At 37.8% G+C, this 14,053-nt stretch overlaps 1 protein-coding gene and 1 long non-coding RNA gene across 3 annotated transcripts in view; both read right to left on the reverse strand.

Annotated features, from left to right (window-relative positions):
• LOC141376286 (uncharacterized) overlaps nt 1-14,053 on the reverse strand; it is a 501,640-nt gene that overhangs the window by 147,266 nt on the left and 340,321 nt on the right. The window lies entirely within an intron of this gene.
• The window catches only part of ash2l (ash2 like, histone lysine methyltransferase complex subunit), a 30,152-nt gene continuing 19,184 nt past the window's right edge, over nt 3,086-14,053 (reverse strand). For both annotated transcript variants that reach the window (NM_001110105.2, XM_005155525.6), the window contains 5 exons: nt 11,788-11,981; nt 9,563-9,655; nt 8,070-8,168; nt 6,319-6,378; nt 3,086-3,760 (listed from right to left, as the gene is read on the reverse strand). In NM_001110105.2, the coding sequence (NP_001103575.2) occupies nt 3,653-3,760; nt 6,319-6,378; nt 8,070-8,168; nt 9,563-9,655; nt 11,788-11,981 (554 nt within the window). In that variant the 3' untranslated portion in view covers nt 3,086-3,652. The remainder of the gene's footprint in view (nt 3,761-6,318; nt 6,379-8,069; nt 8,169-9,562; nt 9,656-11,787; nt 11,982-14,053) is intronic.

Genomic DNA, 14,053 nt, shown 5'->3' on the forward strand with positions numbered 1-14,053 from the left:
CGCTCTGTTCCGCGCCAAAGTAATCGCTCCGAGAACGCTTGAATGAGGTGGTCTCGGCTCGATTGAAACGAACCCTGGAGCGGTTCGATTGCAGTGAGAAAGCGATCCGATCCGAGCGCGGTTATATCACAGTGTTTTATGGATATGTATAAGGCTTACGGCTATATGAAGAGAGAATTATGAGTATGGCGGGAGTTTCGCGAGTCTCCGGATGCCCGCAAACGAGTGATGATCTCCCCGGTAATCTCGCGTCTCCCTCCCAGTCCTCAAATAGGCATCGTCGCGCACCCTTCTCACCCCTCCCCACCGTGTCTCTCCTCAGACACGTCGCGCGCACCCTGTCAATCACCACCAAACCACCACCTCTCCTGACAGCTGAGCGGGACGCTGCAAAATAAACCCTGACACTCTGATCAATGTGAGGAGAGTTTACTCGCACGTGACTTGTTTTAGCTCTTTTGGTCCGATTAGAAACTTTGCCGTGTGAAAGCGAACCGCTCCAAGAGCAAAGAGCAACAATGTAACAATTGTAATCTCTGTTTCAGAACAACTGAATCGATTCACAGGTGTGAACGCACCCTCAAATCTTTAATTTCGTTATGCAGACTACATACAACCATATTCTCTCTTTCCCTCGTCTTCTAAAAGTGTTTGGGTAAAATAAGTGTGTAGTTTTTGAGAGCTGTGGGAGAGTATTCACAACAAACAATGGCATATTTTGATGACTCGTCAGAAATCATGTTGATGGATGAGCTGTTGAACACATTACTATGGTTATATGAAGGCTGAAGCTCTGAAATAAACAAGAGATCCGAGCTTTTATTTTATTTACACAGTTAATTATTATCTTTTAGCATGATCAATTATTATAAAAGCAAAACAAGTGGCATTTTCAAGCAGTTTCAAACACTTTATCCAAAACCTACGCACTTTCCAAACCTTAAAAGCTCTCATTAAAAAACTGATGTGTTTGTCTGTGAAAATGCTGCAGGCATTCCCCGAAACCGCCGCAGGCCAGACATTCCCCAACACAATGAGTGCTATTCAATTCTGAAAGCAATTCTTGATAGTACTAATTGTTTTAATTCAGTTTATACCCGTTGCCAGTTTGATTTGGTTTTAGTTTTACATTTCTTGTGAATTTAATTATTTTTAAACATATTTTGATCAATAGTTTTATAGTTTTGCTTTACTAAAATAGCCTTGCGATGCTATTCTCGTACATTACATTCCTTGTTTACGTCACATCTAGATTATTGTAATTCTTTACTTTGTATTTCCCCTAAAATGCTTACATAAATCGCCGTTGGCAGAGAGCATGAATTATTCAACATATTAATTTGAGCAGTACACTGTAAAACGTTATTAGAAAACGATAACAAATTTGTTTTGTTACTTTAACTTGTTTTAATAAGAAAATCAAGTTTCAACTTATACAAAGTTCAACTTAATATTTTTAGTTGGTTTAATTGATGTGAGTTGAGATGACTAGAAAAGCTCATCTGATTCAACGAAAAATTTAAAGGCAACTAAAACATTGTGTACACCATACACAAAACAATGCACGGTTCCACACAATTCCTTCATGTTGTCCCAACACAAACACATTAAATAACCTAACAAATTTAAGTGGACTAAACAAAACAAAACATTTCCCCCCAAAATCTAAAGAATTGTGTTGTTTCAGCTCATTTTAAATAAATAAACAAGAAACAAAAATAATTGAGTGAATATATTTTTATATTGTACTGCTTTCGTAATTTAATCTCGTATTAAAACCCAGTTATTTAAACTTAAGGTTGATCGCACACTTAATACAAAATTTTCATCCGTAATATTCACACGTTAAAAATTACATTTGACATCACTTTGTGCCAATCACGTTGACACACACACATACACTAAACGCCTCATGGTCTGATGCTCAAATATGTCAACGCGGCCGTCTTCATTTATAATGTCTATGGTACCGCCAGGCTCTGTTCAGGATTTGTCATCTAATATGATCACGCCTTGATAATTAATGATTTAATTAGGACAGTGCGGTCTGACTTTGCTTAGCCTAAAGTCTCATCACTGAACAGAAATAATATCCAGTGTAGAATATAAAGTCCTGCTGCAGTGGAGACAGAATGAATATTGTGGCTGACTCCATCATGAGCTTGATGAAGCTCCAATACCAAAAATTTGGCATCATTTTAAAGAACACTTAAAATTTTTATAAAACACTATTGAAAGTGTTTAAAATATCTGTATATGTCGTCTGTGTTATAATAAACACCTAAAAATAGAGGTGCCTTTTGTATTTTTTTATTTATAAACTTAAATTTGAAAGGTTGTGTGTGGTCTAGCGTGCTGTAATTAATGTTGGTGGTTCCTGCACATGTCTGTAATCATAGGAAAAAAAAAAAATGTCTCCACCATAATCTATGCACAAGTTATTGTATTCCAATTGATGAGAGGTGCTGTACAAGCCACAGGGAGCGATCATTGTTTTCATATTTCACTATTCTTTTGTTTGATCAAACATAATTCACTGTGTTTGGAGCACGTCAGACATATAAAAGGATTACTTATGCACATCACCTCAAAAACAGAGGAGAATGGCCCTGAAGCGCACAGCATAAGGTGAGAGATGACAGCTGTCTGTGCTATCTGGGGCTGCTTATTGATCATAAATGTAGTGTTTTCACTTCTGCGCCATGGAAACACCGCGATTCATTCGACAACTGTTTGATATGTGAATATAATTCAGTAAAAAGAATACTAGAACCGTATAAGCACCGGCAAGAGCTTTCATTTGAGCTATAACTTGTACATGTGTCATATGAAAATTAACCAATGTTCAATACCCAGCTCGGGTCTCCAAAATACTGTGTATTTAAGTGTAAATAACTAAATACAGTAGGATAAAAACCAAAGTGATGCATATGTGCATAAAATATAGATTCTACACTTTCAAAAGACACCACTTACAAGGGGTCTGGTGCAATGCTAGCGCTTTAAATCATGATGATGTCACGGGGTTTAACTGGTCAAACCAACATGCATACAGTGTGTACAACATAAATAAAACAATAAATCATTTACAAGCCTTTAGATTCACTTTATTAAAACAAGTTTGTGTATAAAACATGGTTTACAAAAACAAAAGAGCATATTTTACATCTATCCGGATAACTACAAACCCATGATGGAGTAGACAACAGATGATAAGCACAACGAGACGGCGGAGACACACACACACACACACTTGACACCAGCTAAGAGGAAATCTGCCGGTCAGGATATTGTATGAAGGAAATAAAATAGTATGACGGATACAAAGGTAAATCTGCAGTATGAGGAAACTATTAACCGAATGGAAACATACAAATACTCTACAGCTCGAGTCATTTAATTTAGTTTTACTGGATTGAATGATCAAACATCACAGTCGGGTGCAGTTTGAGGTTTCCTTAAAAGAAACGTGAAACACGAGACGAATACCCGCTGACTTTTTTAATCGGAAAACAAAGCAGCACACGGAAAGAAGAGCACTGCAAATCAAAATAATAGCCAAACTGCTTTATGTGTGTGTGTTTGAGAATGGTGCAGGGAAGCGTCTGTATTTGGTGGATGTGTGTCAGTCAGTGTTTTCAGATGCTTGTGATTAACCTTCATATTGAGGGCTTCGTCGGCCGTCCACTTCAGTCTCCACGTGGTACAGCATATCAGCCAGTGTGTGCTCGATGACTGCACCCCAACCCATATCGCTCATCTGAAGACACACACATGCAAAATACCAATCAGGTGATCCAACATTACAATTATGATGTTCAATATAGAGCAATAACATGACGGCTTTCTTAAATTTAATTATCAATGGCCTGGTGTACTCGGAGCTCGCAACAATCCCTGGCAGCCTTTTGGGCAAGCACACTTCAGTAAGCTGAAATATATTCAAGTGGTCCGAATAGAACGTCCGAATAGAACGAACGAACGAACGCACACACACACTTGAAATAGAGACAACTTTGGTTGCACATGCGCCTGAAATTGAATCAATAGCAGTGTCCTCCGAAGGATGCATTCGAAGTGCGCTGGGTCATCGCGGCGTGACGAAGGTGGTCTTATTTTTAAAAAAAATTCGAAGGCTCCTTCAAACCCAGTCTTAAAATGCGTCCTTCGTTTCCCAGGTAATGAAGGACACAACCGATTGATCCTTCGCGGTCTTGAACGTCTTTAGATGAAGTCTGCATCCTTCGGAGGATGCAGCCTCTGAAATGAGACACAGCTACTGCAACCTCAGAATATATTTGGGAGCATTTGTGCGAGTGCATATAATGGTTGTACTGAATCGGTCTTCCCTGCCGCTATATTGGTTCATATTAGCTGTCAATAACTCAAGGCTTTCTGCTGTCAGGGATTATTTGGGACCGTGGGAAAGGCAAACGGCTGAAGTTTGACAGAGAAGCAATGAAAAGTACACCGGTTTGCAAACCCACCTAAAGTTACAAATAATGGCGCCGATGATATCAATGTGGTGAATGTTGATCCCCCAGTCGAGATCAACTGAGACTATCCCAATTCGCATACTATCCGCCCTAAATAGTATTTGAAAATAGAATTAGTATATCCCAAATCGTAGTTTGTTGAAAAGGGTACGCCAAAGGTTCCCGGATGGTTTGCTATTTCCAGTAAAAATTTGAAGTGTAGAAAGGTACATACTCCAACCACTAATACTGCCCACAGTACATTGTGCGTTGGACGTGAATTCGATTAGAACTACAAATGCAAGGGGAAAAGTGTAGTTAAACTACAAACATGATGGACGTGAGACCAACCATCAAGTAGAGAGGCTTCGATAAAGATGTTTGAATGACTGTTAATTAATATTTAGCCCACTATAACATGCAGTGTTTCCTCTAGGGTTTTTTCCGGCTGTGGCGGCAGGCCTTTTTTACTCAGATCTACCATCTACCTGTGGCGTTATTTCAATGACAAATGTCGTGTGCGCAGTATTACAATTCGAGATCGCATTTATGTAATAGCCTACAGCATGCGAATCTCTTTGCTTGCGCGCCGATTTCCTCTGCTCGTGCACAAAACGTCTTGCACGCCCCCTTAAATATACGCAGCTCTCAAGCGCAGATCTTCTTGTGCGCTCTCAAATAAACCCTGCTGAGTGTGATTTAGCGCGTTTATGTAACAAGTATGTCTCCAAAATTTATTAGATTTGCTAGGAATATTTGTGAATGTCTCTAATAGACCTACAGAGCAGCATTAATGCGTCCTGAAGTAAAGTTAAACGGCTATACGTCGTGTTTGCTGGCCTCACGCATCTGTCAGTCAGCACGTAACCTTAAAGAGTTAAACAAACAGCGCACAGCACTACTACGGTTACAGAAAGGTTCGCGCTGTTATAATTCACTTACCTTTTAATACGTTTTGGTGCGATTATCACCCGCTATTAAAAAAACACAACAATGTTTTGAATAAGAAGCTGTAAAGTAGCCGTGACGGGATCAATTTTAGCGTGGCGCCACGCCATGGAAGAATAAATGTAGCAGAAACCATGACATGTTTAAATGACGTTTTCTGTGCTAAAGACGTGTTTGGACATTAACGTCTGAATGCATAGTTATCTAAAGACCTGAGGAGATTCCTCTGCATGACTCGAGAATGGTGGATTAACCTGCTGCTGAATCTCCAATAAGGTAGGAAATTAAATATGACAGAAATGTGGATGATGTGTCGAGATGATTGACAGGGCTCATAACTAAGCAACACAACAATCTGTTAATGAGGAAGTAGTATGTCCCAAAGCTTGCATACTCTTCTGTTACGCCCTCAAAAGCATATACGTTTCCTTCACAAAAAAATACATACTTCTAGGGCACAGTATGCAAATTGGGACGCCGCACGTGTTTTCAGAGAGAGTGCTAAAAGACTCTGTGCATCAGCTGTTTAATGGCAGGTATCTCAATGCATTCACTGCATGTTCAGCACAAACGGCAGCTAAAAGTAAAAGCTAACACTGTATACAACATCTCCAAAGAAGCTCGCCTTTACTAAGTCTAACTTTAAGTCTTTGGTCACCAAACTTGTCCCTAGAGGGCCGGTGTCCAGCAGATTTTAGCTCCAACCCTAATTAAACACACCTGAACAAGCTAATCAAGGTCTTACTAGGTATACTTGACACATTCAGGCAGGTGCGTTGAAGCAAGTTGGAGCTAAACCTTGCAGGGACACCGGCCCTCCAGGACTATGATTGGTGACCCCTGTCTTAGAGTAAAGGCATCTGAAAGTCAAAAACGTCTTGAATTTTATACTTACTGGCTGAAACTTGATGTCTTTTGGTGGGTATTTGAAGTGGGGTCCAAAATTGACAGAGACCTGGATAAAAAAAAATGCCAAACATAAATCCTCTGGTTTCAGTTCAGACTCCATTAACCACATCACCATCACCATCTAGTGTGCAAGCATTGCAATAAACGATGATTACATTATTTTAATGCACAATTCACGCCATTAACAAACCATTAACTACGATTTTAGCTTAATAAACTGCTAATTAGCTGCTTATAAATAGTTTTTATTGTAGTAGTTGGGTTTAGGTATTGGCTAGGGATCTTAAATAAGACCACACTTCAATAAGAGTTAATAAACAGTTAACAGCATAATAACAGGCAGGTAATAAGCCAGTAGTAAATGCTGTGAATTGTTACTTAAACTAAAGTGTTTACATAATTATAAATATTACACACATGAAATGAATTTAAATAAAACCGCCCACAGACACTGTTAACTATACACTACCTGACAAAAGTCTTGTCGCCTATCCAAGTTACAGGAACAACAAATACCAACTTGACTTCTAGTTGATCATTTGGTATCAGAAGTGGCGTATATGAAAGGCAAAGGCCTCCAGATTACGCTTATTTGACCACAATAAAATATGATCACGCCTTGATTTTTAATGATTTAATAAGGACAGTAAGGTCTGACTTTGCTTAGACTAAAGTCTCATCACTGAACAGAAATAATGTCCAGTATAGAATATAAAGTCCTGCTGCAGTGGAGACAGAGTTAATATTGTGTCTGACTCCATCATGAGCTTGGAGGACTGCATCCATACATCTCTGCACTGACTCAAATCACTGATTAATAAAGTCATCTGGAATGGCAAAGAAAGCGTTCCTGCAGGACTCCCAGAGTTCATCAAGAGTCTTTGTGTACATCTTCAACGCCTCCTCCTCCATCTTACCCCAGACATGCTCAATAATGTTCATGTCTGGTGACTGGGCTGGCCAATCCTGGAGAAGCTTGACCTTTTTTGCTTTCAGGAGCTTTGATGTGGAGGCTGAAGTCTGAGAAGGAGCGCTATCCTGCTGGAGAATTGTCCCTCTCCTGTGGTTTGTAATGTAATGGGCAGCACAAATGTCTTGATACCTCAGGCTGTTGATGTTGCAGATTTATCGCATGCCCCCATACTGAATGTAACCCCAAACCATGATTTATCCTTCACCAAACTGATTTCTGTGAGAATCTTGGCTCCATGCTGGTTAAAAAAAAATCAACCTTCTGCCACTTTTCCAAATGATTAACTAGAAGTCAAGTTATTATTAGTTGCTCTTACAACTAGGATCGACAACAAGACTTGTATAGACTAGTATATACAACAAAGCCCAAGATCCACCCAACAGAAAGGTAACTATAATAAAGCAGTAATACTGCAATAATAGATACAAAATCAGGATTGAAACATCTGATTCGGTCTCTCTCATATTTGACCTGTAAGGAATATTTCTTTATTAAAGGAATGTATACTTATATTCAGCAAGAACGCAATATAATTAATGCTGTTCTTGTGAACTTTCTAAAGCAACATGTTTTCCTTGATTACAAAATTGATAAATCAGAATGGAACTGAAAGCGGTGGTATTGATGCTTAAAAGTCAGCTGTGCATTACAGGAATACAATTACATTTGGTGGGAGATTACAACTACAGATAATCACAATTGAAACACGGGGGAAAAGAAGACAAACGTATTTTATTTACAGTGTCAGTACAATGTAGACATACCGTGCAGCCCTTGTAGAGGGATATAGCGGGGTAGTACATGCCCTCAAACAGATCTTCATAAGCCACACCTTGATTCACGCCGTTTTTGAAAAATATCATCTAAAATCAAAAACATTGACATCAGAATAGTGTGAATGTTATGCAGTGAAAGGCCCTGGGTTATAATTAGTGGTGTAACGGATCACAAATCTCACATTACAGATCACATTATGTTTTTTTAGTCAGATCGGACCCTTTTTCAGATCAGCCAAAAATATTTGCATTTATTACAGGAACTGTACTGCAAGACACTTTTGGTTTTAACAAACAGAACTTAGAAGCTGTAATTAAATTAAAATAAAATGAAGAAATAATCATATATATATATATATATATATGTATAAAAAAAAAAATATATATATATATATATAAAAATATATATATATATATATATATATATATATATATATATATATATAAATATATATATATAAATATATATATATATATAAATATATATATATATATATATATATATAAATATATATATATATATAAATATATATATATATAAATATATATATAAATATATATATATAAATATATATATATAAATATATATATATAAATATATATATTTATATATATATATATATATATATATATATATATATATATATATATATATATATATATATATATATATATATATATATATATATATATAAATAGTAAAATATTCAGTACTGTGAAAAATTAAATAAGTCACTTTTACTACTACTGTTGCTGTGGTTTTATCCAAACTATAGACTATTCTCCCAGTACTTCTGTGTTATTTTGTTTGTAACTTCATAACTAACTCAAAAGACTAAAGACTCTCTTTCTTGATTCAGCGTTTTCAGATATATATGAATATGAAATCACCATCAAATCACCATTCATTTATAATAGATGTTGCGTGGGTGTCGAGATCCTGATCTTTTAATGATTAATTGTGGAGCTTACACTGAATGCATTAACGCAGGCTAAACAAGCAGTTACAGAAAACACCTTTAATAACCTAAGAAACCCATCATATATATACCCTCTTATAAATGGGATTTGAATGATGTGAGAGGCAATCTCTGAGATTCTTACAAATTTAGGATTAATCTACAAATGTAAAAAATGTATTAATCTGCGGGTCACGTGTGTTCAGAACTGTGGGTTGAGATCAGTACGAATCACAGAACAACCGTGAACCGTTACACCCCTAATTATAATGTTTAAATAGAACACAAACAAACATGCACACAAATAAATAATTAAATAAATGTAAAAAATATATAAAAATGGTGGAATGTGCAATCAATGAAGATCAGACCAGAAGACCAGGCTGGTCAAATTTAGCCATGAAACCCCAAACACTCTACTGGTCAGTGTTTCAGTTTTATAGTCCAACGCCTCTATATACGCACGCACGCACGCATGCACACACACACACAGAAATATAAAAAATGTCTTGAATGACTCACTCTGCTGGTACTGGTGGGTTTCAAGTTCTTCTCAGCCTTGTCCACATAATCTTTCTCTTCAAAGTATAAGTAGCTTTTGAATTTGATCAGTGCCTTGGAGAAAAATAAACAACAATACCACATAAACTAAATAACAGAATAAAATTGTAGTACACAAGCACAAAATAAGACATAAATGGTTGTGAAAAAAAGTAGGGTTTCCACGTTTACCAAACATCAACTTCCCCGACTTTCACTGACTAAAAGCTTAATTTCCATGACATCTACTGAATGTTAAAACGGGCCAGTGCTTCTATATTAGGATAAAACAACATTAAAATCTATTCAGCTTGAATATAATTTTGCATGACTTTAATCACCTCTATGAGAACAACTATTAACAGTTTCTCAGATTTAGAAAAAATACTTGCTGTTGGATTATCTGCTCTCTCTCCCACATTTGAAAACTCTATTGTAGTTTTACAAATATTGTATTGTTTTCTGTAATATTCCTTTTTTATATCCAGTTTTTGAAGTAGTCATTTTGAAGTCAAAGCTCTTAATTTATAATATCCAGGATTGTTAGACTTAATTATTACATGACTGTCTGAAATATTTCATTCTATTCTGGCAGTTGTGTTTTTCCAAAGTTTGTTATTCCCAGATAACCACTCCAGAAACTGAGATTCACCTTGACAGTCAGTGAATATGTTCACATGTGTTTACTTATATCCACATTTATATGTTTCTGCTTGTCTGTCACATCGCTGTTTTTGACTGTTTGGCGCCATCTTGTGTCTGTGTAATGAGCAGGTTAGTGTATACTCCATCAGCTGTTTTAGTTTCTGCCAGCTTTATGTTTTTGACTGTTTGGCGCCATCTTGTGTCTGGATAATGCGCAGGTTAGTGTATACTCCATCAGCTGTTTTAGTTTCTGTCAGCTTTGTGTTTTTGACTGTTTGGCGCCATCTTGTGTCTGTGTAATGAGCAGGTTAGTGTATACTCCAACAGCTGTTTTAGTTTCTTGTCTGCTTCGCTGTTTTTGACTGTTTGGCGCCATCTTGTGTCTGTGTAATGCGCAGGTTAGTGTATACTCCATCAGCTGTTTTAGTTTCTGTCAGCTTTGTGTTTTTGACTGTTTGGCGCCATCTTGTGTCTGGATAATGCGCAGGTTAGTGTATACTCCATCAGCTGTTTTAGTTTCTGTCAGCTTTATGTTTTTGACTTTTTGGCGCCATCTTGTGTCTGGATAATGTGCAGGTTAGTGTATACTCCATCAGCTGTTTTAGTTTCTGTCAGCTTTGTGTTTTTGACTGTTTGGCGCCATCTTGTGTCTGGATAATGTGCAGGTTAGTGTATACTCCATCAGCTGTTTTAGTTTCTGTCAGCTTTGTGTTTTTGACTGTTTGGCGCCATCTTGTGTCTGGATAATGTGCAGGTTAGTGTATACTCCAACAGCTGTTTTAGTTTCTTGTCTGCTTCGCTGTTTTTGACTGTTTGGCGCCATCTTGTGTCTGTGTAATGAGCAGGTTAGTGTATACTCCATCAGCTGTTTTAGTTTGTCAGCTTTGTGTTTTTGACTGTTTGGCTCCATCTTGTTTCTGAATAATGTGCAGGTTAGTGTATACTCCAACTGTTTACGTTCTTGTCTGCTTTGGTGTTTTTGACTGTTTGGCCCTATCTTGTGTCTGAATAGCGCGCAGGTTAATGTATACTCCATCAGCTTTGCATTTAATTAAAGAATTAATATACTATTACAGCAATGTTCTGTGTCTAATTTTTATATTTTGTGGCAAGTGTAATAAGCAGGATAAAGTAAATCCAGGAGGGTTGTTTTTGAACAATACATTTTTTCAGACACATCAGGCTGCCGATAATCCTGTCTGGGCTTTATTCTGTGATAACAACCACCTGGATGTACTCTATCCTTAACTTAACATACAATAATAAGCAAGATAGGAATAGAATAACGTTGAAAATAGCTATAACAACAATAGGTGTGAAACAATGAAAAAAGGTTACAAAAATAGTATACATATATTGTTAAATGGAAACTAAAATTAAGCAATAAACAAAAATCCATGACTTAGACAAAAGATCAATAAAAAAACCCTGACTTTAAATGAATGAAATAGACCTTTTAAAACTCCATTATACTCCAGAAAGTCCATAAGCAGTGGGAACCCTGAACATTACATGATTTTAGGACATAAATGAATGCAACTAATTTGAATCAAAAATAATACTTTGTCCTTGTATGTGTCTGGCAGGGCCTTGGCGGTTTCAGTCTCGTCTGGAAGCTCGATGAAGAAGCCCAAGATATCTCCCAGACCGTAGCCATCAGAGTAATGCTTTCCAATGGACTGATGGAAGCGTGTGCCTTTCTTACTGCGCCACGAGTAGCTGAACTTATCATAACCCAAAGGAGCCTGCAGATTTCCTGAGAGAAGACACACCATCCAAATTGTAAATACATACAGAGCAGCATAGCACAATATTGTTCTTTTTTTTTTTGTGGTACATTCTGGAATTTCTGCCTCTTTTACACTGCATCGTATGACTTGACTCTGTATGGTGGTTTGTGTTACAGTGCTGTGGACTATGTGTAGCGAGTATTGTTCTTTAATGAGTCCACCTTCACAGTCTGTCCCATATCCAGGAGAGTTACGATGTGGAGAATCACCTAAGAAGTGCACCACCCTAACTGTTGACGCCCAGAATGAATACTGGGGGTGGATCAGTGATGGTTTGGGTTGCAATATCATGGCACTCCCTAGGCCAAATACTTGAGCTAGATTAAAGCTGGGTCACTGCCAAGGGCTATCAAAGCATTATGAAGGACCATGTGCACCCAATGGTTCAAACATTGCATGCTAAAAGCAGTGCTGTGTATCAGGATGATAATGCACCAATTCAAACAGAAAGACTAGGGGCAGAGTGATTTGATGAACATGTAAGTGTAGTTGAACATCACCCACGGCCTGCACAGTTTCCAGACCTAAATATTATTGAGTCACTTTGGGGTGTTTTGGAGGAGCGGATAAAAAAAAAAAAGGTATTTTCCACCAGCATCATGTAGTGACCTGGGGCCTCATGTACGAAGACTTGCGTGGAAATCTTACTAAAACATTGCGTACGCACAAAGCTGCAAATGTGCGTATGCAGAAAAAAATTCAGATGTATGAAACACTGCGTACGCTGAATCTCACGCATATTCTTTTGTACATCTGAATGAACGTGAAACTGAGCGCAACATGCACGAGCACAAAACCCCTCCCTGCCTCCTCCCCCGTATGAATATGCTAATGACTATGCTAATGGCAAAACCCAACGAAAAAGCAACGGCAAAATCAAGCAAAAAGAGGAACTTTGAACAGAATGTGAATTGGAGGTGCTGCTTTCGAAGGTAGACCGGAGAAAAGCGGTGTTATTTGCAAGTTTGTCCTCCGGAATTAACAACAAATGAAAAAAATAGAGTGGGAGAGTTTAGCTGATGCGGTCCACACAGTTGGGTCTGAACATCGCACTGAGTGCATTAAAAAAATAAATAGTGTGGTTTATATCTGTAAAATGTTGCAGGACGCTTAACAGTCTCAGTGGCGCTACTCGTAAGACGCTTGTGATCATGAATTGATACGTTCGAGCATGAACTCGGCTCGAATCCAGCGTCTGATGAACTCTTTCTTGTTTTTTCCCCTGCTACATATCAGATTTTGCCAACTATTTATCAAGAGAAAGACAAGTAGGAATCTTCAATAAGTTTGTGCATCATATTTTATTTGCACATTTATTGAATGGAAATGTTTCTGATTCACGCATGCAAATTCTTCTTCAGTTAGTGTCTTTATAGCAGTGTGCGTGCGGTAGATCGCTCAGATTACATTGGGAAAACAGGCGACCGCTGCAAATTGTGCTTTAATGTTTATCTGGTCAACTGTATGGTATGGAAACCTTATTTACCTGCTAGATGAACCCGTCCATACAGCTGCCATTGCAAGGCTCAGACACTTTGTAGAGAGGAATTTAACACAACTGCCTCTAGGAGTCGCCAATGGAAATAAAACAGACACGCACAAAAAATGTCCGTACACCTGCCAGGAAGCTGCCGTGAAGCTGCGCACATTCCCACGTTCAGTTCATTGTTAGTAAATCCAAACGTGAGCGATTCTGAGCGTGAAACCTGGCGTACGCAAAGTTTTTGTGATACATGAGGCCCCTGGCCACTGTGCAGGACTTGCATCTGCCATTCCCAAAAAGAATTGATGTTGTATTGGCCGCAAAAGGAGGCCCTACACCATACTAACAAATTATTGTGCTCTAAAACCAGGCGCTACAATTTCATTATGCAACCCCTGTATATAGGCTATATAATTTTTTAGAAAACTTGCTTGTGCACAATTTTAGTAGTTAATAAAATGCATCTTAATGATCATGTATATAGGGAGTGTGAAGTTGCACTGAGTTTGCACTGAGCATTTCTGAAAAGACAAGTGGCTCATCTTCTTTCAGTTG

This window comes from Danio rerio, chromosome 10 (assembly GCF_049306965.1).
Source record: "Danio rerio strain Tuebingen ecotype United States chromosome 10, GRCz12tu, whole genome shotgun sequence".
NCBI classification, from domain to species: domain Eukaryota; kingdom Metazoa; phylum Chordata; class Actinopteri; order Cypriniformes; family Danionidae; genus Danio; species Danio rerio.